At 46.4% G+C, this 27,973-nt stretch overlaps 1 protein-coding gene across 1 annotated transcript; it reads left to right on the top strand.

Annotated features, from left to right (window-relative positions):
- The first annotated feature begins 10,583 nt into the window (after positions 1 to 10,583).
- On the top strand, positions 10,584 to 11,225 carry LOC138359720 (uncharacterized). Its single transcript, XM_069319282.1, has one exon. The coding sequence runs from the start codon at positions 10,584 to 10,586 to the stop codon at positions 11,223 to 11,225; it is 642 nt and encodes a 213-aa protein (XP_069175383.1).
- Positions 11,226 to 27,973: the final 16,748 nt, after the last annotated feature.

Here is a 27,973-nt window from a genome sequence, read left to right as displayed (position 1 = left end):
TGCAGTGTAGACAACCTCTTGCAGTGTAGACAACTTCTTGCAGTGTAGACAACCTCTTACAGTGTAGAACACCTCTTGCAGTGTAGACAACCTCTTGCAGTGTAGACAACCTCTTGCAGTGTAGACAACCTCTTGCAGTGTAGACAACCTCTTGCAGTGTAGACAACCTCTTGCAGTGTAGACAACCTCTTGTAGTGTAGACAACTTCTTACAGTGTAGACAACCTCTTGCAGTGTAGACAACCTCTTGCAGTGTAGACAACCTCTTGCAGTGTAGACAACTTCTTACAGTGTAGACAACCTCTTGCAGTGTAGACAACTTCTTACAGTGTAGACAACCTCTTGCAGTGTAGACAACTTCTTACAGTGTAGACAACCTCTTGCAGTGTAGACAACTTCTTACAGTGTAGACAACCTCTTGCAGTGTAGACAACTTCTTACAGTGTAGACAACCTCTTGCAGTGTAGACAACTTCTTACAGTGTAGACAACCTCTTGCAGTGTAGACAACCTCTTGTAGTGTAGACAACCTCTTGTAGTGTAGACAACCTCTTGCAGTGTAGACAACCTCTTGTAGTGTAGACAACCTCTTGCAGTGTAGACAACCTCTTGCAGTGTAGACAACCTCTTGCAGTGTAGACAACCTCTTGTAGTGTAGACAACCTCTTGCAGTGTAGACAACCTCTTGCAGTGTAGACAACCTCTTGCAGTGTAGACAACCTCTTGCAGTGTAGACAACCTCTTGTAGTGTAGACAACCTCTTGCAGTGTAGACAACCTCTTGCAGTGTAGACAACCTCTTGCAGTGTAGACAACCTCTTGCAGTGTAGACAACCTCTTACAGTGTAGACAACCTCTTGTAGTGTAGACAACCTCTTGCAGTGTAGACAACCTCTTGCAGTGTAGACAACCTCTTGCAGTGTAGACAACCTCTTACAGTGTAGACAACCTCTTGCAGTGTAGACAACTTCTTGCAGTGTAGACAACCTCTTACAGTGTAGACAACCTCTTGCAGTGTAGACAACCTCTTACAGTGTAGACAACCTCTTGTAGTGTAGACAACCTCTTGCAGTGTAGACAACCTCTTGCAGTGTAGACAACCTCTTGCAGTGTAGACAACTTCTTACAGTGTAGAACACCTCTTGCAGTATAGACAACCTCTTGCAGTGTAGACAACCTCTTGCAGTGTAGACAACCTCTTGCAGTGTAGACAACCTCTTACAGTGTAGACAACTTCTTACAGTGTAGACAACTTCTTGCAGTGTAGACAACTTCTTACAGTGTAGAACACCTCTTGCAGTGTAGACAACCTCTTGCAGTGTAGACAACCTCTTGCAGTGTAGACAACCTCTTGCAGTGTAGACAACCTCTTGCAGTGTAGACAACCTCTTGCAGTGTAGACAACCTCTTGTAGTGTAGACAACCTCTTGCAGTGTAGACAACCTTTTGCAGTGTAGACAACTTCTTACAGTGTAGAACACCTCTTGCAGTGTAGACAACCTCTTGCAGTGTAGACAACCTCTTGCAGTGTAGACAACCTCTTGCAGTGTAGACAACCTCTTGCAGTGTAGACAACCTCTTGCAGTGTAGACAACCTCTTGCAGTGTAGACAACTTCTTACAGTGTAGAACACCTCTTGCAGTGTAGACAACCTCTTGCAGTGTAGACAACCTCTTGCAGTGTAGACAACCTCTTGCAGTGTAGACAACTTCTTACAGTGTAGAACACCTCTTGCAGTGTAGACAACCTCTTGCAGTGTAGACAACCTCTTGCAGTGTAGACAACCTCTTGCAGTGTAGACAACTTCTTGCAGTGTAGAACACCTCTTGCAGTGTAGACAACCTCTTGCAGTGTAGACAACCTCTTGCAGTGTAGACAACCTCTTGTAGTGTAGACAACCTCTTGCAGTGTAGACAACCTCTTGCAGTGTAGACAACCTCTTGCAGTGTAGACAACCTCTTGCAGTGTAGACAACCTCTTGCAGTGTAGACAACCTCTTGCAGTGTAGACAACCTCTTGCAGTGTAGACAACCTCTTGCAGTGTAGACAACCTCTTGCAGTGTAGACAACTTCTTACAGTGTAGAACACCTCTTGCAGTGTAGACAACCTCTTGCAGTGTAGACAACCTCTTGCAGTGTAGACAACTTCTTACAGTGTAGAACACCTCTTGCAGTGTAGACAACCTCTTGCAGTGTAGACAACCTCTTGCAGTGTAGACAACCTCTTGTAGTGTAGACAACCTCTTGCAGTGTAGACAACCTCTTGCAGTGTAGACAACCTCTTGCAGTGTAGACAACCTCTTGCAGTGTAGACAACCTCTTGCAGTGTAGACAACCTCTTACAGTGTAGACAACCTCTTGTAGTGTAGACAACCTCTTGCAGTGTAGACAACCTCTTGCAGTGTAGACAACTTCTTACAGTGTAGAACACCTCTTGCAGTGTAGACAACCTCTTGCAGTGTAGACAACCTCTTGCAGTGTAGACAACCTCTTGTAGTGTAGACAACCTCTTGCAGTGTAGACAACCTCTTGCAGTGTAGACAACCTCTTGCAGTGTAGACAACCTCTTGCAGTGTAGACAACCTCTTGCAGTGTAGACAACCTCTTACAGTGTAGACAACCTCTTGTAGTGTAGACAACCTCTTGCAGTGTAGACAACCTCTTGCAGTGTATACAACCTCTTGCAGTGTAGACAACCTCTTGCACTGTAGACAACCTCTTGCAGTGTAGACAACCTCTTGCAGTGTAGACAACCTCTTGCAATGTAGACAACCTCTTACAGTGTAGACAACCTCTTGCAGTGTAGACAACCTCTTGCAGTGTAGACAACCTCTTGCAGTGTAGACAACCTCTTGCAGTGTAGACAACCTCTTGCAATGTAGACAACCTCTTGCAGTGTAGACAACCTCTTGCAGTGATACAGTGTAGCCAACCTCTTGCAGTGATACAGTGTAGCCAACCTCTCGCCTGACTGGATTAAGCGGTATATCTCTCTCGTTTAATTGGTCCAATTAAGAGAGTTGGTGCTAGTTTTGGGAGAGTGTGAGTGAGAGTCTGGCAGTGAGGTGTGAGTGGTTTAGGAGGCTGGGCGGGGCTAATGGTGGTTCTATATACACTCCCTCATTGCCGGCCCTCATTATGGCTTGGTGCTTGCCTGTCTATGACTACGGAGATGTGAGCTCTAGCTCCTCATCCCCGCCTACTACCCTTGTTGTTCCTGTGGCGTTATAGGTTAACTATTCCAACGTTCAATTTATTATAGTTGAGGATGGAGGTGGCTTCCGTAACTTCTTCTTTCAGTGCGCTTGTTTACTACAGGGTTCGGGTATTTCCTGACATTTCTGCGATTTATTTGTGGTTTCCAGCTAATACTTGTGTTCTCTTGTCCTAGGATAGAGAGGCTGTCTTTGTGTAAGTATGTTCTTCTCAGTATCGTGTATGTTGTGATCATGTCACCTTTATTTCTTCAGTCCTCTAAGGTTGGGAGGTCCAGTTCCTTCAGTCTCTCCTCATAGGATAGATAGACATACCCTATTAGCTCTGGTACTAATTTTGTTGCGAAACAAAAACATTCTTTCAAAATGTTGGTTTTTATGCATCTCAAGGTATAGATTCAAACTTGGACAGGGGAGCATTTCCTGGCCCAAAAGATAACGTATGTGAGACTCATTTTTGAATATGCAGCTCTGACATGAATCCCAGTCTTGAAAGAGAACAAATTGAAGCTAGATTAGGAACAAAGATATGCATCGTACCATAATATTTAGTGTTAGAGTTAAGGGGAAATACTGAGACAAATGTCAATTGCCACACTGAAGGAGAGAAGGAACTCGTGGCATGACAACGACATACAAAATACTAAAGAGAATTTGATCGAGAACGCAAATATGCATCTTTCAACGCATGAAAAAACAGAATAGTTAAATATATAGGTGTAATAGATTAGATGTAATAGTTGTTAAAGCCTAATCAATACCAAATTTTAAATGTAAATATACATTTATGTCAGTAAATATACACATATGTCAGACCAATCCTGGAGTATGTGGCTCCAGCATGGAGTCCATATCTAGTCAAGCGTAAGACTAAACTGGAAAAGGTTCAAAGGTTTGCCACCAGACTAGTACCAGAACTGAGAGGTATGAGCTACGAGGAGATACTACGGGAATTAAACCTCACTTCGTTGGAAGACAGAAGAGTTAGGGGGGACATGATCACCACATTCAAGATTCTCAAGGGAATTGACAGGGTTGATAAAGACAGGCTATTTAACACAAGGGGCACACGCACTAGGGGACACAGGTGGAAACTGAGTGCCCAAATGAGCCACAGAGATATCAGAAAGAATTTTTTTAGTGTCAGAGTGGTTGACAAATGGAATGCATTAGGAAGTGATGTGGTGGAGGCTGACTCCATACACAGTTTCAAGTGTAGATATGATAAAGCCCAATAGGCTCAGGAACCTGTACACCTGTTGATTGACGGTTGAGAGGCGGGACCAAAGAGCCAGAGCTCAACCCCCGCTAGCATAATTAGGTGAGTACAATTAGGTGAGTACACACACACACACACACACACACACACACTCACTTACACACACACACACACACTTACACACACACACACACACTTACACACACACACACTTACACACACACACACACACACACACACACACACACACACACACACACACACACACACACACACACACACACACACACACACACACACACACACACACACACACACATTACAGAAAATTACAGATTACAGAAAAGGGGACTACAGAAGGATAAGGGACTACCTGGGAGAAGTGCAGTGGGAGGAAGAACTTAGAGGAAAAACAGTGCAAAGTATGATGAACCAAGTCATATTGAAATGCAAGGAGGCTGAAGAGAGATTTATTCCAGCAATAAAGGAAAAAAGCAGGAGGGAATATAATAACCCATGGTTTAATAGACAGTGTCAGGAAGCAAAGGTGAGAAGCAGGAGGGAGTGGAGGAAGTACAGAAGACAAAGGACAGAGGACAACAGGATTAGATGTAACAGAGCTAGGAATGATTACATTAACATAAGACGAGTGTCGGAAAGAAATTATGAGAATGATATTGCAATCAAAGCGAAAAAGCAACCTAAATTACTACATAGCCATATAAGAAGGAAGATGTCGGTAAATGACCAAGTGACAAGACTGAGGAAAACAGAAGGGGCATATACAGAAAGCGACAAGGAAATCTGCGAGGTACTGAATGCAAAATTCCATGGAGTGTTCACAACCGAGCCTGAGCAGCTCCCATTGTTAGAAGAGATTACCCAAGATGAAAGACTATCAGATATAGAGGTGACAGCAGAGGATGTAATGAAACAGTTGACAACACTGGATGCAAATAAAGCTGTTGGACCAGACAAAGTATCACCGTGGATACTTAAAGAGGCAGCGCAGGCTCTCAGCGTGCCTCTGACAATGATCTTTAATGAGTCACTTATGTCGGGAGAATTGCCCAGTTGCTGGAAGGAGGCAAATGTCGTACCGATTTTCAAAAAAGGTGATAGGGAGGAGGCACTTAACTACAGACCCGTATCACTGACAAGCATCCCCTGCAAAATACTTGAAAGAATAATTAGGCTAAGACTTGTTGAGCACCTGGAGAGCATTGGGTTTGTAAACAAGCACCAACATGGGTTCTGGACAGGGAAATCATGCCTAACAAACCTTTTAGAATTCTATGATAAAGTAACAAGGATAAGGCAGGACAGAGAAGGCTGGGCAGACTGCATATTTCTTGACTGCCAAAAGGCCTTTGATACAGTACCGCACATGAGACTGCTATACAAACTTGAGAGGCAGGCAGGAGTAAGCGGAAAGGCCCTAGTATGGGTGAAGAACTACCTAACAGGAAGGAGCCAGAGGGTAATGGTAAGGGGCGAGAAGTCGGACTGGCGAACAGTAACAAGTGGAGTACCTCAAGGATCGGTGCTGGGACCAATCCTCTTTCTAATTTACGTAAATGATATGTTTACAGGAGTGGAATCATACATGTCAATGTTTGCGGATGACGCAAAATTAATGAGAAGAGTTGTGACAGACGAGGATTGTAGGATCCTCCAAGAGGACTTAAACAGGCTGCAGAGATGGTCAGGGAAATGGCTACTGGAGTTTAACACCAGTAAATGTAAAGTTATGGAAATGGGATCAGGTGACAGGAGACCAAAGGGACAGTACACAATGAAGGGGAACAGCCTACCTGTAACGATTCGAGAAAGAGACCTGGGAGTGGATGTGACACCTAATCTAACTCCTGAGGCACATATAAATAGGATAACGACAGCAGCGTACTCTACACTGGCGAAAATTAGAACTTCATTCAGAAACCTAAATGAGGAAGCTTTTAGGGCGCTTTACACTGCCTACGTGAGACCCGTCTTAGAGTATGCCGCGCCATCATGGAGCCCCCACCTGAAGAAACACATAAAGAAACTGGAGAAGGTTCAGAGGTTTGCGACGAGGCTTGTCCCAGAGTTACGAGGGATGGGATATGAAGAGCGGCTGAAGGAACTGAACCTTACGACACTAGAGAAAAGAAGGGAGAGAGAAGATATGATAGGGACATATAAAATACTCAGGGGAATTGACAAAGTGGAAATAGATGAAATGTTCACACGTAATAATAACAGAACGAGGGGACATGGGTGGAAACTGGAAACTCAGATGAGTCACAGAGATGTTAGGAAGTTTTCTTTTAGCGTGAGAGTAGTAGAAAAATGGAATGCACTTGGGGAACAGGTTGTGGAAGCAAATACTATTCATACTTTTAAAACTAGGTATGATAGGGAAATGGGACAGGAGTCATTGCTGTAAACAACCGATAGCTGGAAAGGCGGGATCCAAGAGTCAATGCTCGATCCTGCAAGCACAAATAGGTGAGTACACACACACTTACACACACACACACACACACACACACACACACACACACACACACACACACACACACACACACACACACACACACACACACACACACACACACACACACACACACACACACACACACACTTACACACACACACACACACACACACACACACACACACACACACACACACACACACACACACACACACACACACACACACACACACACACACACACACACACACACACACACACACACACACACACACACACACACACACACACACACACACTGGGGGAGGGAAAAACACGAGCAAAACATTAACAATTAAACAGGAGTGACAGTACAGGCCAGTATGCAAATCGGATAAAAACTAATTTAAAAAACTCAATAAAGTGGAAAATACAACATACAATACACTTGAAGCAACAATTATGAAATATTTATTCATTGAATGAGTGATAGGTTGTGTATAAGGAACACCCAGCACCCACCCCATCCTGTCACAACGTCACAAAACTGATGTGCTAAATTGCCCGAACCTAACTGAGGACCCACGAAATATCAATCGTGACAGCCCCGTCAATTTTGCGAGCCGCTGTGATTGATGAATTCTGACGCTGGGGCTAACCCGCTGTCTCTCCATCTATCCACATAACACTGACGCAATACATCAATTTACTACGTACTGCTCGAATGAACGGACAGTCGGCGCTCCTGGTAATCTGTCAGCCTTACCACTCTCTCTAGACGTGCCCAAGGAAATAACTTTGTACAACCCCCTGTAATAGAGCGTTGTATTTTGACGTATTCTGTACCTAAGACCAAAAATCGTCGTACTAGAAAATGGTCGCGGAGCGCGAAATTAACGTACTGTCTCGTTTTCTGTTTCGGTCCTCTGGTAGGTTAGGATAAGAGCCCTTTAGCACGACTGTTTCTTGACGTAGGTGCAACCTTAGAGGACGGGCTGCTTTGTCATCTAGTAATGCCTAACTCATCTGGATATTTCCTGCAGAAACCTACAGGAAAAACTAGGCCTACAGGCTGGTAGGCCTTGTTATGAACCCGACAAGCCGAGAACATGAAGCTGAAATTAGATAGATCATAAACTCATCCCGTTCTCTCAAGTAATAGGTCGCATTTCCAACGTCAAGGTAACCAACGAAGGCAACTAAGACACGTAGCAGCTCACATATATCTACGTTTTCTATGTCCTGGATGCGATAGGCTAGGTGGGTTGCTTGGGGTTCTGTGTCTGGCTAGGTCAGGAGGCTTCAGTTTTGACATAGTGGCGCATCAAGAGAACAGACCCCATAAATAACGTAGTTCTTACTTTCTTTTGTTCACTAATCTTCTTCTCCCTCACTCTCTGTACTCACCTCCTTCACCCTCTGTACTCACCTCCTTCACCCTCTGTACTCACCTCCTTCACCCTCTGTACTCACCTCCCTCACCCTCTGTACTCACCTCCCTCACCTCCTGCACTCATCTCCCTCACCACCTGCACTCATCTCCCCCACCCCTTGCACTCATCTCCCTCACCCCCTGCACTCATCTCCCCCACCCCCTGCACTCATCTCCCCCACCCCCTGCACTCATCTCCCTCACCACCTGTACTCATCTCCCTCACCTCCTGCACTCATCTCCCTCACCCCCTGCACTCATCTCCCTCACCCCCTGCTCTCATCTCCCCCACCCCCTGCACTCATCTCCCTCACCCCCTGCTCTCATCTCCCCCACCCCCTGCACTCATCTCCCTCACCCCCTGCTCTCATCTCCCCCACCCCCTGCACTCATCTCCCTCACCCCCTGCACTCATCTCCCCCACCTCCTGCACTCATCTCCCTCACCCCTGCTCTCATCTCCCCCACCCCCTGCACTCATCTCCCCCACCCCCTGCTCTCATCTCCCCCACCCCCTGCACTCATCTCCCTCACCCCCTGCACTCATCTCCCCCACCTCCTGCACTCATCTCCCCCGCCCCCTGCACTCATCTCCTCACCCCCTGCTCTCATCTCCCCCACCCCCTGCACTCATCTCCCCCGCCCCCTGCACTCATCTCCCTCACCCCCTGCACTCATCTCCCTCACCCCCTGCTCTCATCTCCCCCACCCCCTGCACTCATCTCCCCCGCCCCCTGCACTCATCTCCCTCACCCCCTGCACTCATCTCCCTCACCACCTGCACTCATCTCCCTCACCCCCTGCACTCATCTCCCCCACCCCCTGCACTCATCTCCCTCACCCCCTGCACTCATCTCCCTCACCTCCTGCACTCATCTCCCTCACCCCCTGCACTCATCTCCCTCACCTCCTGCACTCATCTCCCTCACCTCCTGCACTCATCTCCCTCACCTCCTGCACTCATCTCCCTCACCTCCTGCACTCATCTCCCTCACCTCCTGCACTCATCTCCCTCACCTCCTGCACTCATCTCCCTCACCCCCTGCACTCATCTCCCTCACCCCCTGCACTCATCTCCCTCACCACCTGCACTCATCTCCCTCACCTCCTGCACTCATCTCCCTCACCTCCTGCACTCATCTCCCTCACCTCCTGCACTCATCTCCCTCACCTCCTGCACTCATCTCCCTCACCTCCTGCACTCATCTCCCTCATCCGTTTCCCATAGTGAAGGGAAAACATTTAATTGCAATAAAGAAACTACGCAACGTCTCACTAAACACCTTCAAACTATGTAAACATATGCCAAACAACGTCAAACTATGCCAATATACACCACACAGAGCCTAACTGCACCAATATACGTCACTCCAGGCCTAACTACGTCACTCCAGGCCTAACTACGTCACTCCGGGCCTAACTATGCCAATATAAACCACTCTGGGCCTAACTGCACCAATATAAACCACTCTGGGCCAAACTGCACCAATATACGCCACTCTGGGCCTAACTACACCAATATACGCCACTCTGGGCCTAACTACACCAATATACGCCACTCTGGGCCTAACTGCACCAATATACACCACTCTGGGCCTAACTGCACCAATATACGCCACTCTGGGCCAAACTGCACCAATATACGCCACTCCGGGCCTAACTGCACCAATATAAACCACTCTGGGCCTAACTGCACCAATATACGCCACTCTGGGCCAAACTGCACCAATATACGCCACTCTGGGCCTAACTACACCAATATACGCCACTCTGGGCCTAACTGCACCAATATACGCCACTCTGGGCCAAACTGCACCAATATACGCCACTCTGGGCCTAACTGCACCAATATACGTCACTCCGGGCCAAACTGCACCAATATACACCACTCTGGGCCTAACTGCACCAATATACGCCACTCTGGGCCTAACTGCACCAATATAAACCACTCTGGGCCAAACTGCACCAATATACGCCACTCTGGGCCTACCTGCACCAATATACACCACTCCGGACCTAACTGCACCAATATACGCCACTCCGGGCCTAACTACACCAACATACGCCACTCTGGGCCTAACTGCACGAATATACGCCACTCCGGGCCTAACTGCACCAATATACGCCACTCCGGGCCTAACTACACCAACATACGCCACTCTGGGCCTAACTACACCAATATACGCCACTCCGGACCTAACTACACCAATATACACCACTCCGGGAACTAACTACGCCAATATACGCCACTCCGGGCCTAACTATGCCAATATACACCATTCCGGGCCTAACTGTACCAATATACGCCACTCCGGGCCTAACTGCACCAATATACGCCACTCTGGGCCTAACTACACCAATATACGCCACTCCGGGCCTAACTACACCAATATACGCCACTCCGGGCCAAACTACACCAATATACGCCACTCCAGGCCTAACTGCACCAATATACGCCACTCTGGGCCTAACTGCACCAATATACGCCACTCTGGGCCTAACTACACCAATATACGCCACTCCGGGCGTAACTGCACCAATATACACCACTCTGGGCCTAACTGCACCAATATACACCACTCTGGGCCTAACTGCACCAATATACGCCACTCTGGGCCTAACTGCACCAATATACGCCACTCTGGGCCTAACTACACCAATATACGCCACTCCGGGCGTAACTGCACCAATATACGCCACTCTGGGCCTAACTACACCAATATACGCCACTCCGGGCGTGACTGCACCAATATACGCCACTCTGGGCCTAACTGCACCAATATACGCCACTCCGGGCCAAACTGCATCAATACACACGACTCCAGGCCTAACTACACCAATATACGCCACTCTGGGCCTAACTACACCAATATACGCCACACCGGGCCTAACTGCACCAATATAAGTCACTCTGGGCGTAACTACACCAATATACGCCACTCTGGGCGTAACTACACCAATATACGCCACTCCGGGCCTAACTGCACCAATATAAGTCACTCTGGGCCTAACTGCACCAATATACAAAACTCTGGGCCTAACTGCACCAATATACGCCACTCTGGGCCTAACTACACCAATATACGCCACTCCGGGCGTAACTGCACCAATATACGCCACTCTGGGCCTAACTGCACCAATATACGCCACTCCGGGCCAAACTGCATCAATACACGCGACTCCAGGCCTAACTACACCAATATACGCCACTCTGGGCCTAACTACACCAATATACGCCACTCCGGGCCTAACTGCACCAATATAAGTCACTCTGGGCGTAACTACACCAATATACGCCACTCTGGGCCTAACTACACCAATATACGCCACTCCGGGCCTAACTGCACCAATATAAGTCACTCTGGGCGTAACTACACCAATATACGCCACTCTGGGCGTAACTACACCAATATACGCCACTCTGGGCGTAACTGCACCAATATACGCCACTCTGGGCCTAACTGCACCAATCTACGTCACTCTGGGCGTAACTACACCAATATATGCCACTCCGGGCCTAAGTGCACCAATATACACCACTCCGGGCCTAACTGCACCAATATAAGTCACTCTGGGCCTAACTGCACCAATATACAAAACTCTGGGCCTAACTGCACCAATAAACGCCACTCTGGGCCTAACTGCACCAATATACGCCACTCTGGGCCTAACTGCACCAATATACGTCACTCTGGGCCTAACTGCACCAATATACACCACTCTGGGCCTAACTACACCAATATACGCCACTCCGGGCCTAACTACACCAATATACGCCACTCCGGGCCTAACTGCACCAATATACGCCACTCTGGGCCTAACTGCACCAATATACGCCACTCTGGGCCTAACTGCACCGATATACGTCACTCTGGGCCTAACTGCACCAATATACGCCACTCTGGGCCTAACTGCACCAATATACGCCACTCTGGGCCTAACTGCACCAATATACGTCACTCTGGGCCTAACTGCACCAATATACACCACTCTGGGCCTAACTACACCAATATACGTCACTCTGGGCCTAACTACACCAATATACGCCACTCCAGGCCTAACTACACCAATATACGCCACTCCGGACCTAACTGCACCAATATACACCACTCTGGGCCAAACTGCACCAATATACACCACTCTGGGCCTAACTGCACCAACGTACGTCACTCTGGGCCTAACTGCACCAACATACGTCACTCTGGGCCTAACTGCACCAATATACGTCACTCCGGACCTAACTGCACCAATATACACCACTCTGGGCCTAACTGCACCAATATACACCAATCTGGGCCTAACTACACCAATATACGCCACTCCGGGCCAAACTACACCAATATACGCCACTCCGGGCCAAACTACGCCACTCTGGGTCTAACTACACCAATATACGCAACTCCGGACGTAACTACACCAATATATGCCACTTCGGGCCTAACTACACTAATATACGCCACTCTGGGCCTAACTATACCAATATACGCCACTCCGGGCCTAACTGCACCAATATACGCCACTCTGGGCCAAACTGCACCAATATACGTAACTCTGGGCCTAACTGCACCAATATTCACCACACCGGGCCTAACTGCTCCAATATACACCACTCTGGGCCTAACTGCACCAATATACAAAACTCGGGGCCTAACTGCACCAATATACGCCACTCTGGGCCTAACTGCACCAGTATACGCCACTCTGGGCCTAACTGCACCAGTATACGCCACTCTGGGCCTAACTACACCAATATACACCACTCTGGGCCTAACTGCACCAATATACGTCACTCTGGGCCTAACTACACCAATATACGCCACTCCGGGCCTAACTACACCAATATACGTCACTCTGGGCCTAACTGCACCAATATACACCACTCTGGGCCTAACTGCACCAATATACACCACTCCAGGCCAAACTACACCACTCCGGGTCTAACTACACCAATATACGCCACTCCGGACGTAACTACACCAATATATGCCACTTCGGGCCTAACTACATCAATATACGCCACTCCGGGCCTAACTACATCAATATACGCCACTCCGGGCCTAACTATACCAATATACGCCACTCCGGGCCTAACTACACCAAATTACGACAACTCCCTACCAAATTCTGTTCTGCTGTCAGAGGGGAAAAACAAATACTCATACCAACGGTACAGAAAGTTAGACAGAGGGGAAAATTAACACTAAAAACATTGTTTATTTGTGTGTGTGTGTGTGTACTCACCTAGTTGTACTCATCTAGTTGTGTTTGCGGGGGTTGAGCTCTGGCTCTTTGGTCCCGCCTCTCAACCGTCAATCAACAGGTGTACAGATTCCTGAGCCTATTGGGCTCTATCATATCTACACTTGAAACTGTGTATGGAGTCAGCCTCCACCACATCACTTCCTAATGCATTCCATTTGTCAATCACTCTGACACTAAAAAAGTTGCAGTCGATGAGTCACAATAACGTGGCTGAAGTATGTTGACCAGACCACACACTAGAAATTGAAGGGACGACGACGTTTCGACGACGCATTTGAGTATATACTGTGAAAGGGAAGAGTCCACAGCAACAAAGCCAGGACTCAAGTTCATGTTGGGTACATTGTTAATAAGAGCCGATTCTACAAGACGGTGTCTGTGTAGAGTAGAGGCAGGAAAGATTATTTTGGAGGAAGACCAATCAATGGGATGATTAGAATCCCTCACATGGCAGAAGAGAGCATTGTTAGTGTCTGCAGACATAACACTTCTCTTGTGTTCTTTAAGTCTGTCATTCAGTGTACGGCCAGTTTCGCCAAAGTATTGGAGAGGACAAGATGAACAGGAAATAGAGTAGACACCAGTAGCATTAGAAGCAGGAGGAGCAGTGTGAACTAGATTGCTACGAAGTGTGTTAGAGGGGCCCTTATCCCCGTTCTTGACAGCTTGTTTTCTAAAAATAACCACCTTCCTCGTCGCTTCCAGCTTGCCCTTGCCTCCCTGAAATCTAACAACTCTATTCTTATCCTTCCTTCAGACAAAAGCAATTCGGTGGTTGTCCTTGACCGTGAGGACTACCTCCGAAAAGCAGATGTCTTGCTCTCTGACTCTCGCACTTATGCTCCTCTGACTTCTAACCCTTTGGATCGCCTCAAAACTTCCTTTAACCGCAAACTAAGACAGCTCTCTAGTCTTTGCCCTCCTGACTTTGATCTCATTAAACGTTTCCGTGTCATCTGCCCTTCTCTTCCTTATTTCTATGGTCTTCCTAAGACTCATAAACCTGGTGTTCCTCTTCGTCCTATCATTTCTTCACGGGGCTCTGTCAGCTATCCTCTTGCCTCCTGGCTCGCTAAAACCCTGACACCTTACCTTGGCACTTTTTCCCCTGCCCACCTTCGTCACTCTCAGGACTTCATAGAAAGACTGCGCCTGCAACCCTCTTGTAAAATGCTTAGTCTTGATGTCGACTCTCTGTTCACTAATGTTCCGCTCGATGACGTTCTCTCTTTCCTCAGACAGAAGGCGTCAGAGGGCCTCCTTCCTCTCCCACTTCCCACTGACGTTTTCCTCGATCTCATTAGACTCTGTGTTGAATCTAACTCTTTCTCTTTCAACGGTAAATATTACACTCAAACTTTCGGTGTCGCTATGGGTTCCCCTCTCTCCCCTGTTCTTGCTAATTTCTACATGGAATACTTCGAAACTGTTCTTCTTCCTTCTATTGATACTCGTCCCTCTCTCTGGCTTCGCTATGTTGATGACATTTTTGCTTTATGGCCTCATGACCTTAATCTTTTCCAGCCTTTCCTCGCCTCTCTTAACAATCTGCCTCTTTCTATCCATTTCAAAGTTGAGTGGGAATCTAATTCCCTCCTTCCTTTTCTTGATGTTCATGTTCACAGCTCTGTGTCTGGGTTCTCTTTCTCTGTCTACCGTAAACCCATGCATAGTGGCATGTACATTCACTTCTTTTCCTACCATCCTCTTTCTGTTAAGAAAAGTGTCCTCGTCTCTCTCTTCCTCCGCGCTCTACGCATCAGCGACCCTCAGTTTCTTGATTTTGAAATTGCCTTTCTCTACAAATCATTCTCTCGCCTTGGTTATCCTTTGCATTTCATCAACTGTGCCCACTCTCAAGCTAAACGAAATTTCTTTCATCCTAAACCTGCTTCCAACACTAGTAGCACTGTACTATGCCTTCCCTTCATATCTGAACTCAAAACTTTTACCAATACCTTTCGTCCTCTTGACTCGCCTTTCGACAAACTAACACACTTCGTAGCAATCTAGTTCACACTGCTCCTCCTGCTTCTAATGCTACTGGTGTCTACTCTATTTCCTGTTCATCTTGTCCTCTCCAATACTTTGGCGAAACTGGCCGTACACTGAATGACAGACTTAAAGAACACAAGAGAAGTGTTATGTCTGCAGACACTAACAATGCTCTCTTCTGCCATGTGAGGGATTCTAATCATCCCATTGATTGGTCTTCCTCCAAAATAATCTTTCCTGCCTCTACTCTACACAGACGCCGTCTTGTAGAATCGGCTCTTATTAACAATGTACCCAACATGAACTTGAGTCCTGGCTTTGTTGCTGTGGACTCTTCCCTTTCACAGTATATACTCAAATGCTCTAATCTTTCTAACAAACGTGACTTAACATAAGCTTTCCCCCTTCCATTTCTTTCTTTCTCTTTCCCTTTCTTTCTCTCTTCTCCCTTTTTCTGTTCATTGTCTTCTCCTACGCTCCCTTGCTATCCTCTTCTTATTCCTATTACTATCTCCTTCGGTGGTTATAATAGGAGCTGCCTCGTATGGGCCAATAGGCCTGCTGCAGTTCTCATTACTACTATCCCCTACACCTGACTTTCCTCCTCAGCTTTTTCTTGCCTATTTAATGCCTGTCCTACCTGTCTTCATCACAATCGACTTGAGAATGGTCCAGGACGGATCGAAACGTCGTCGTCCCTTCAATTTCTAGTGTGTGGTCTGGTCAACTAAAAAAGTTCTTTCTAATATCTCTGTGGCTCATTTGGGCACTCAGTTTCCACCTGTGTCCCCTTGTGCGTGTTCCTCTTGTGTTAAATAGACTGTCTTCATCTACCCTATCAATTCCCTTCAGAATCTTGAATGTGGTGATCATGTCCCCCCTAACTCTTCTGTCTTCCAGCGAAGTGAGGTTTAATTCCCGTAGTCTCTCCTCGTAGCTCATACCTCTCAGCTCGGGTACTAGTCTGGTGGCAAACCTTTGGACCTTTTCCAGTTTAGTCTTATCCTTGACTAGATATAGACTCCAATACTAAATAATAATAACTACACCAATATACGCCACTCCGAGTCTAACTACACCAATATACGCCACTCCGGACGTAACTACACCAATATATGCCACTCCGGGCCTAACTACATCAATATATGCCACTCTGGGCCTAACTATACCAATATACGCCACTCCGGGCCTAACTGCACCAATATACGCCACTCCAGGCGTAACTACACCATTATATGCCACTCCGGGCCTAACTATGCCAATATACGCCACTCCGGGCCTAACTACACCAATATACGCCACTCCGGGCCTAACTACACCAATATACGCCACTCTGGGCCTAACTGCACCAATATACGCCACTCCGGGCCTAACTACACCAATATACGCCACTCCGGGCCTAACTGCACCAATATACGCCACTCCGGGCCTAACTGCACCAATATACGCCACTCCGGGCCTAACTACACCAATATACGCCACTCCGGGCCTAACTACACCAAATTACGACAACTCCCTACCAAATTCTGTTCTGCTGTCAGAGGGGAAAAACAAATACTCATACGAACGGTACAGAAAGTTAGACAGAGGGGAAAATTAACACTAAAAACATTGTTTATTTGTGTGTGTGTGTGTGTACTCACCTAGTTGTACTCATCTAGTTGTGTTTGCGGGGGTTGAGCTCTGGCTCTTTGGTCCCGCCTCTCAACCGTCAATCAACAGGTGTACAGATTCCTGAGCCTATTGGGCTCTATCATATCTACACTTGAAACTGTGTATGGAGTCAGCCTCCACCACATCACTTCCTAATGCATTCCATTTGTCAATCACTCTGACACTAAAAAAGTTCTTTCTAATATCTCTGTGGCTCATTTGGGCACTCAGTTTCCACCTGTGTCCCCTTGTGCGTGTTCCCCTTGTTTTAAATAGACTGTCTTTATCTACCCTATCAATTCCCTTCAGAATCTTGAATGTGGTGATCATGTCCCCCCCTAACTCTTCTGTCTTCCAGCGAATTGAGGTTTAATTCCCGTAGTCTCTCCTCGTAGCTCATACCTCTCAGCTCGGGTACTAGTCTGGTGGCAAACCTTTGGACCTTTTCCAGTTTAGTCTTATCCTTGACTAGATATAGACTCCATGCTGGGGCTGCATACTCCAGGATTGGCCTGACATATGTGGTATACAAAGTTCTGAATGATTCTTTACACAAGTTTCTGAATGCCGTTCGTATGTTGGCCAGCCTGGCATACGCCGCTCATATCACGCTGATGGGGTGATATCAACCCCCAAGTCTTTTTCTTTCTCTGACTCCTGAAGAATTTACTCTCCCAGATGATACCTTGTATCTGGCCTCCTGCTCCCTTCACCTATCTTCATTACATTACATTTGGTTGGGTTAAACTCTAACAACCATTTGTTCGACCATTCCTTCTGCTTGTCTAGGTCTTCTTGAAGCCTCAAACAGTCCTCTTCTGTTTTAATCCTTCTCATAATTTTAGCATCGTCTGCAAACATTGAGAGAAATGAATCGATACCCTCTGGGAGATCATTTACATATATCAGAAACTAGATAGGACCGAGTACAGACCCCTGTGGGACTCCATTGGTGACTTCACGCCAATCGGAGGTCTCACCCCTCACCGTAACTCTCTGCTTGCTATTGCTTAGATACTCCCTTATCCACTGGAGCACCTTACCAGCTACACCTGCCTGTCTCTCCAGCTTATGTACCAGCCTCTTATGCTGTACTGTGTCAAAGGCTTTCCGACAATCCAAGAAAATGCAGTCCGCCCAGCCCTCTCTTTCTTGCTTAATCTTTGTCACCTGATCGTAGAATTCTATCAAGCCTGTAAGGCAAGATTTACCCTCCCTGAACCCATGTTGGCGATTTGTCACGAAGTCCCTACTCTCCAGATGTGTTACCAGGTTTTTTCTCACGATCTTCTCCATCACCTTGCATGGTATACAAGTCAAGGACACTGGCCTGTAGTTCAGTGCCTCTTGCCTGTCGCCCTTTTTGTATATTGGGACCACATTCGCCGTCTTCCATATTTCTGGTAGGTCTCCCGTCTCCAGTGACTTACTATACACTATGGAGAGTGGCAAGCAAAGTGCCTCTGCACACTCTTTCAGTATTCATGGTGAGATCCCATCTGGACCAACAGCCTTTCTAACATCCAGATCCAGCAGGTGTCTCTTGACCTCCTCTCTCGTAATTTCGAACTCTTCCAAGGCCGCCTGGTTTACCTCCCTTTCTCCTAGCACAGTTACCTCACCTTGTTCTATTGTGAAGACCTCCTGGAACCTCTTGTTGAGTTCTTCACATACCTCTCTGTCATTCTCTGTATACCTGTCATCGCCTGTTCGAAGTTTCAATACCTGTTCTTTCACTGTTGTTTTCCTTCTGATGTGACTGTGGAGTAGCTTTGGTTAGGTCTTGACTTTGTTTGCTATATCATTTTCAAAACTTTTCTCTGCTTCTCTTCTCACCCTGACATACTCATTCCTGGTTCTCTGGTATCTCTCTCTGCTTTCTGGTGTTCTGTTATTCCGGAAGCTCCCCCACGCCCTTTTGTTCAGTTTCTTCGCTTCCATACATGCCCTATTATACCATGGATTCTTCTGTTGCTTCTCAGATTTTTCCCTTTGGGCCGGGATGAACCTGTTTACTGCCTCCTGACACTTTTGGGTAACATAGTCCATCATACCCTGTACAGACTTATCTCTGAGATCTGTGTCCCAAGGTATTTCACTTAGGAAACTTCTCATCTGTTCATAATTTCCCTTTCGGTATGCCAGCCTTTTGATTCCTAGTTCTTTTTTGGGGGAGATAAGTCCTAGCTCTACCAGGTACTCAAAGTTCAATACACTGTGGTCACACATTCCCAAGGGCGCTTCCATCTTAACTTCTCTTATATCCCACTCATTTAGGGTAAATATCAAATCAAGCATTGCTGGTTCATCTTCTCCTCTCATTCTTGTTGGTTCTTTGATGTGCTGGCTTAGAAAGTTTCTTGTTGCCACGTCCAGCAGCTTAGCTCTCCATGTTTCTGGTCCTCCATGCGGGTCTCTGTTCTTCCAATCTATCTTCCCATGGTTGAAGTCTCCCATAATTAGTAGTCCAGATCCATTCCTGCTAGCAACAGAAGCTGCTCTTTCTATTATGTTAATGGTGGCCATGTTGTTTCTATCATATTCCTGTCTAGGTCTTCTGTCATTTGGTGGTGGATTATATATGACTACGACTATATTTTTTTTCCCTCCATTTGTTACAGTACCTGCTATGTAGTCACTGAAACCTTCACAGCCCTGAATATCCATCTCCTCAAAATCCCAGCCTTTTCTTACCAGCAGAGCTACACCACCCCCACCTCTTCCTTCCCTCTCTTTCCTCATAACATAGTAGTCCTGTGGGAACACTGCGTTTGTTATCGTTTTCGTGATCTTTGTTTCTGTGAGGGCTATTATGTCTGGGTTTTCCTCTAGTACCCGTTCTCCAAGCTCATTTGCTTTATTTGTAATTCCATCTATGTTAGTGTACATCGCTTTGAGGCTCACTTTCTTCTGTCCCTTCTCAAATCGCCTCCTTGGTGAGTGTTCTGCTGGTGGGGGAGGCTGTTCCATGGGTGTGAGGACCTGTGAAGTGGATAACAGGGTCTCAGAGGATACTGGGATGAGGGGCGGGGGATCCAGTGAAGGGGGAGGGACAGGGAAGGTATGGGGTGAAAGGGGAGGGAGAACGGGAAGGAAAGGGGGGGAGGGAGGACTCGGGAGGAGGGGAGGGGAATGTGTGTGTGTGTATGTGTGTGTGTGTGTGTGTGTGTGTGTACTCTCCTAGTTGTGCTTGCGGGGGTTGAGCTTTGGCTCTTTGGTCCCACCTCTCAACCGTCAATTAACTGGTGTACAGGTTCCTGAGCCTACTGGGCTCTATCATATCGACATTTGAAACTGTGTATGGAGTCAGCCTCCACCACATCACTGCCTAATGCATTCCATTTGTAAGTACTCTGATACTGAAAAATTTCTTTTGAACGTCCCTGTGACTCATCTGGGTACTCAGTTTCCACCTGTGTCCCCTAGTTCGCATTCCACCCTTGTTAAACAGTTCATCTTTATCTACCCTGTCAATTTCTCTGAGAATTTTGTAGGGGGTGATCATGTCTCCCCTTTCTCTGCTGTCTTCCAGTGTCGTGAGGTGTATTTCCCGCAGCCTTTCCTCGTAACTCATGCCTCTTAGTTCTGTGACTAGCCTAGTGGCACACTTCTGAACTTTTTTCAGCTTCTTCGTGTGCTTGACACGGTACGGGCTCCATGCTGGGGTCGCGTACTCTAGGCATGGCCATACATATGTGGTATACAAGGTTCAGAATGATTCCTTGCATAGGTTCCTGAAGGCAGTTCTAATGTTAGCAAACCTTGCATTCGCGACAGATGTTATTCTTTATATGTGGGCTTCAGGAGACAGGTTTGGTATGATATCAACTCCTAGATCTTTCTCTCTGTCCGTTTCATGAAGGACTTCATCTCCCATTCTGTATCCCGTGTCTGGCCTCGCGTTTCCTCCGCCTAGTTTCATTATCTTTGCATTTACTCGGGTTGAATTTTAGTTGCAATTTGTTGGACCATTCATTCAGTTTGTCTAAGTCATCTTGTAGCCTCATACTATCTTCCCCCGCCTTAATCCTCCTCATAATAATTTTTGCATCATCAGCAAACAATGAGAGGAACGATTCTATACCCTCTTGAAGATCATTTATATATATCAGAAACAGTATAGGTCCAAGGACTGAACCCTGCGTGACTCCACTGGTGACAATCCGAGACCTCACTCCCCCCCCCCCCCCCACCCCCACAGTGACTCGCTGTCTTCTGTTGCTTAGGTACTCCTTTTCCAATGGAGTACCTTCCATTTTACTCCTGCCTGCATATCCAGCTGTTGCGCTAGCCTCTAGTGTGGTACTATGTCAAAGGCTTTCTGGCAATCCAAAAATATGCAGTCTGCCCACCCTTCTCTTTCGTGTCTGATTTTTGTTGCCTGGTCGTAGAATTCCATTAATCCTGTGAGGCAGGACTTGCCATCCCTGAACCCATGTTGGTGTTGTGTCACAAAGTTCTTTCGCTCCAGATGTTCCACTAGCTTTTTTTCACACAATTTTCTCCATCAGCTTGCATGGTATGCAAGTTAGGGACACTGGCCTGTAGTTCAGTGCTTCCTGTCTATCCCTGTTCTTGTATATCGGGACTACATTTGCCGTCTTCCATATGTTTAGTAGTTCTCCTGTTACTAGGGATTTGTTATACACTATGGAGAGTAGCAGGCGCAGTGATTTTGCTTCTTCCTTTAGCATCCATGGTGATATTCCATCCGGCCCGATAGCCTTTATCACATCCAACTCTAGGAAAAGCTTCCTTACATCCCCACTGGTAATCCCAAACTTCTTTAGCAGTGACTGGTTACTATTCTTTCTCTTATCTTGTGAACTTCTCCTTCCTCTAATGTGAAAACCTCAAGGACCTTCGTATTAAGTTCCTCACACACATCACTTCCTTGTCGTTTGTAGTATCTGTCTGCCCCTATCCTCAGTATCATTACCTGTTCCTTTACTGTTGTTTTTCTCGTGATGTAGGTGTGCAGCAATTTAGGTTGTGTGTGTGCGTGTGTGTGTGTGTGTGTGTGTATGTGTGTGTGTGTGTGTGTGTGTGTGTGTGCGTGTGTGTGTGTGTGTGTGTGTGTGTGTGTGTGTGTGTGTGTGTGTGTGTGTGTGTGTGTGTGTGTGTGTGTGTGTGTGTGTGTGTGTGTGTGTGTGTGTGTGTGTGTGTGTGTGTGTACTCACCTATTTGTACTCACCTATTTGTGCTTGCGGGGGTTGAGCTTTGGCTCTTTGGTCCCGCCTCTCAACTGTCAATCAACTGGTGTACAGATTCCTGAGCCAACTGGGCTCTATCATATCTACATTTAAAACTGTGTATGGAGTCAGCCTCCACCACATCACTGCCTAATGCATTCCATCCGTTAACTACTCTGACACTAAAAAAGTTCCTTCTAACGTCTCTGTGGCTCATGTGAGTACTCAGTTTCCACCTGTGTCCCCTTGTTCGCGTCCCACCAGTGTTGAATAGTTTATCCTTGTTTACCCGGTCGATTCCTCTGAGGATTTTGTAGGTTGTGATCATGTCTCCCCTTACTCTTCTGTCTTCCAGTGTCGTAAGGTGCATTTCCCGCAGCCTTTCCTCGAAACTCATGCCTCTTAGTTCTGGGACTAGTCTAGTGGCATACCTTTGGACTTTTTCCAGCTTCGTCTTGTGCTTGACAAGGTACGGGCTCCATGCTGGGGCCGCATACTCCAGGATTGGTCTTACATATGTGGTGTACAAGATTCTGAATGATTCCTTACACAGGTTCCTGAACGCTGTTCTGATGTTAGCCAGCCTCGCATATGCCGCAGACGTTATTCTTTTTATGTGGGCTTCAGGAGACAGGTTTGGTGTGATATCAACTCGTAGATCTTTCTCTCTGTTCGTTTCATTAAGTACTTCATCTCCTATTCTGTATCCTGTGTTTGGCCTCCTATTTCCACCACCTAGTTTCATTACTTTGCATTTACTCGGGTTGAACTTCAACAGCCATTTGTTGGACCATTCACTCAGTCTGTCTAGGTCATCTTGTAGCCTCCTACTATCGTCCTCAGTTTCAATCCTCCTCATAATTTTTGCATCATCGGCAAACATTGAGAGAAACGATTCTATACCCTCTGGAAGATCATTTACATATATCAGAAACAGTATAGGTCCAAGGACTGACCCCTGCGGTACTCCACTCGTAACGTCTCGCCAATCTGAGACCTCACCCCTCACACTGACTCGTTGTCTCCTGTTACTTAGGTACTCCTGTATCCAACGGAGTACCTTCCCTTTCACTCCAGCCTGCATCTCCAGTTTTTTCACTAGCCTCTTGTGTGGCACTGTGTCAAAGGCTTTCTGACAATCCAAAAATATGCAGTCTGCCCACCCTTCTCTTTCTTGCCTTATTTTTGTTGCCTGGTCGTAGAATTCAAGTAACCCTGTGAGGCAGGACCTGCCATCCCTGAATCCATGTTGATGCTGTGTTACAAAGTTCTTTCGCTCCAGATGTTCCACTAGCTTTCTTCGCACAATCTTCTCCATCAACTTGCATGGTATGCAGGTTAGGGACACTGGTCTGTAATTCAGTGCCTCCTGTCTATCCCCTTTCTTGTATATTGAGACTACGTTAGCTGCTTTCCAAATTTCTGGCAGTTCCCCTGTTGCCAGTGATTTGTTATACACCATGGAGAGCGGGAGGCACAGTTCTTCTGCTCCTTCCTTTAGTATCCAAGGGGAGATTCCATCTGGACCTATAGCCTTTGTCACATCCAATTCTAGTAAACACTTCCTTACTTCCCCGCTGGTAATCTCAAACTCTTCCAGTGGTTCCTGGTTAGCTATTCCCTCTCTTATCTCTGGGATTTCTCCTTGCTCCAAGGTGAAGACCTCCTGGAATTTCTTATTCAGTTCCTCACACCCTTCCTTGTCGTTTGTAGTGAATCCTTCTGCCCCTAACCTTAATTTCATAACCTGATCCTTTACTGTTGTTTTTCTCCTGATGTGGCTATGCAGCAATTTAGGCTGAGTCTTTGCCTTGCTTGCGATGTCATTTTCGTATTGTCTTTCTGCCTCTCTTCTCATCCTAACATATTCATTCCTGGCATTCTGGTATCTTTCTCTGCTCTCCAGTGTCCTGTTATTCCTATAGTTTCTCCATGCCCTTTTACTTTGCTGCTTAGCTAGCCTACATCTCTGATTAAACCATGGGTTTCTCATCTTCATTTCACTGTTTTCCTTTTGGACTGGGACAAACTTGTTTGCTGCATCCTTGCATTTTTGCGTGATGTATTCCATCATATCTTGGGCCGTCTTTTCCCTGAGCTCTGTTTCCCATGCTATATCTGCTAGGCATTTTCTTATCTCCTCATAGTTTCCCTTTCGGTATGCTAACCTTTTGGTTTCGGTATCCCTTCTCGAGTTCAATAACCCTTCTTCAATCAGGTACTCAAACACCAATACACTGTGGTCGCTCATTCCTACTGGGTCCTCAAAACTGACTTCTCTTATGTCAGAGTCGTTCAGGGTGAAAACCAGGTCGAGTCTCGCTGGTTCGTCGTTTCCTCTCATCCTTGTGGGTTCACTGACATGCTGGGTTAAGAAGTTTCTAGTCGCCACCTCCAGTAGTTTGGCTCTCCACGTATCCTCGCCTCCATGCGGTTCCTTGTTCTCCCAATCAATCCTGCCGTGATTGAAGTCCCCCATGATGAGCAGGTGGGATCTATTTCTACAGGCAGAAGAGGCTGCCCTCTCAATTATAGTGTTAACTGCCATGTTGTTGCTTTCGTACTCTTGACTGGGTCTTTTGTCATTTGATGGAGGATTATATATTACTGCTACTACTATCCTTGGTCCTCCCATTGTCATGGTGCCTGCTATTTAGTCTCTGAAACCCTCACAGCCCGGGATAGCCATCTCCTTAAAACTCCATTCCTCTCTCATGAGTAGGGCCACTCCTCCTCCTCCCCTACCTTCCCTCTCTTTCCTTATTATTGTGTACTCCTGGGGAAACACGGCATTCGTTATGATTCCAGAGAGTTTTGTTTCAGTGAGTCCAATTACATCTGGGTTCACTTCTTGTGCTCTTTCCCTTAGTTCACTTGCCTTGCTTGTGATCCCATCTATGTTCGAGTACATTGCCCTGAAACTAACTCTCTTCTGCTTCTCCTCTGGGGAGGACCTGTGGGGTCTGGGGTGAGCGGGAGCTGGGAGGATCTGGTATGGGGAGACTGGTGGAGGAGGAAGGGCTTGGGGGGGTAGGGGGGAGGGGGAGGGTAGGGGGAGTGGGTGAGGGGGAGAGGGTAGGGGGAGTGGGTGAGGGGGGGATGGGGAGGGTAGGGGGAGGGGGAAGGTAGGGGGAGTGTGTGTTTGAGTGTGTGTGTGTGTACTCTCCTATTTGTACTTGCAGGATCGACCATTGACTCTTGGATGTGTGTGTGTGTGTGTGTGTGTGTGTGTGTGTGTGTGTGTGTGTGTGTGTGTTTGAGTGTGTGTGTGTACTCTCCTATTTGTACTTGCAGGATCGAGCACTGACTCTTGGATGTGTGTGTGTGTGTGTGTGTGTGTGTGTGTGTGTGTGTGTGTGTGTGTGTGTGTGTGTGTGTGGAGTGTGTGTGTGTGTGTGTGTGTGTGAACCGATTTGTTACTGTACGTGATGCTAAACAAATTCTTGCAGTGCCCCATGCCACACGTCAGTCAATTGCACAACAGAACAAAACCAAATTATCGGATGTTTTATGCAACATGCAAGAGGAACAGTTATCTCTTCTGGTGCGAGAAAACCTGGTGTGAGGGATCGAGGCACCAGTAGAGGGAGAATGCCCAACCACATCAACCATTGGGGGCTCGAACGACGACTAGCAAGAAGCGAGCATGTGCGTTGCTGCGCCACAGCAACCTTCCCTGTCCCCCAATCCTCCCCACCATTCCCCCCCCCCCTCACCCGTCCCCTCGTCCTCCCCACTCTACCATCCCCTCTTCCTTCCCACCATGCCCCACTCCCCTGTCCTTTTGTCCTCCCCACCATTCTCCATTCCCCCATCCCGTCGTCCCCACCATCCCAAACTCCCCCGTCCCCTCATCCTTCCCCACCATTATCCCCTCCCTTGTCCCCTCGTCCTCCCCACCATCTCTCACTTCCGTCCCCTCGTCAACCCCACCATTCCCAACCCGTTCTCGCAAATTTAATAAGTCAATATTGACTTATTAAATATGTGCATAGGTGACATACTTAACATAATAGATACCCTTAAAAAGATTCATAGAAAACACCGACCTTACCTAACCTTGTTAGTATCTTAAGATAAGCATCTTATAGCTTCGTAATTACAATTATTACCTAACCTATAATAGGTATAGGTTAAGTAATAATTGTAATTACGAAGCAATAAGATGCTTATCTTAAGATACTAACAAGGTTAGGTAAGGTCGGTGTTTTCTATGAATCTTTTTAAGGGTATCTATTATGTTTAGTATATCACCTATGCACGTAGTTAATAAGTCAATATTGACTACGAATTTGCGAGAACGGGTTGTGCCATTCCCCACTCCCTCGTCCGATACCTTCCCAAATGGTCTGATGTTCCCATCAGAAAAATGGGAAAATCAAGTGATCTGATGTTCCCATCACTGAAATATAAGAAAAACAGTTAAAAATTTTAATGAAAATATGAAAAAATAAAAAACTATACTGACGAAATGAACAATATGGTAAACAACTCAGCTCAATTCCAACGCAATCCACATAAAATAATTAAATCAAAATGAAAATAAATCAAAATTTATGAAAATTCAATTCATTAATGCAATCAGAAACATTGAAATAGAATTCGTGACATATTTAGTATAGCGTGCATGTTGCTATTATGTGCAACAGATGGCGCTGTTTTACAAAAACGCATGTTTTTACCTGTCACAGGGGTGGCATCTATATAGTTGGTATATAAAAAGATGCGCTTATTCGAATGCAACGTTGTGTCAAAATTTCAAAGTAATCGGTGAAGAACTTTCGGAGATTACAGCATGTGTTGATCTTACGTCTGACAGAGGGCACTGTTTTTTTTAAACTGTTTTTCCTGTCACAGGAGAGGCATATGTATATAGTAGATATATAAAAAGACGTGCTTATTTGAATGCAACATTGTGTCAAAATTTCAAAACTATTAATAAAGAGGTTTCGAAGATTTCCCTAACATGAAAAATAAAGTTTTTCAGAAAGAACATGTTATTTTACCGTCACAGAAGTGACATATATGGAACGTTGTGTGAAAATTTCAAAGCAATCGGTGAAGAACTTTCGGAGATTAGCGGTTATGCACAAACGAACATTTTCATTTTTATTTATATACTAGCTGTATCCGGCCACGCGTTGCTGTGGCTCAGCAACGCATGTGCGTCGCTGAGCCACAGCAACCTTCCCCTATCTCTCCATCCTCCCCACCATCCCCCCCCCCCCTCCCTCGTCCCCTCATTCTTCCAACCATTCCCCACTCTCGTCCCCGCGTCCTTCCCACCATTTCCCACTCCCTCATCTGATGATCAAATGATCTGATGTTCCCATCAGAAAATTGGGAACATCAAATGATCTGGGGCTAGATTCACGAAGAAGTTACGCAAACACTTAGGAATCTGTACATCTTTTCTCAATCTTTAGCGGCTTTGTTTACAATTATTAAACAGTTAATGAGCTCTGAAGCACCAGGAAGCTGTTTATACCAATAACAACAGTTGATTGGCAAGTTTTCATGCTTGTAAACTGTTTAATAAATGTAACCAAAG

The sequence above is a fragment of the Procambarus clarkii genome, chromosome 8, assembly GCF_040958095.1.
Source record: "Procambarus clarkii isolate CNS0578487 chromosome 8, FALCON_Pclarkii_2.0, whole genome shotgun sequence".
NCBI lineage: Eukaryota > Metazoa > Arthropoda > Malacostraca > Decapoda > Cambaridae > Procambarus > Procambarus clarkii.
Note: the sequence above shows the minus strand (reverse complement) of the source record. Positions and strands in the feature narration are given on the sequence as shown.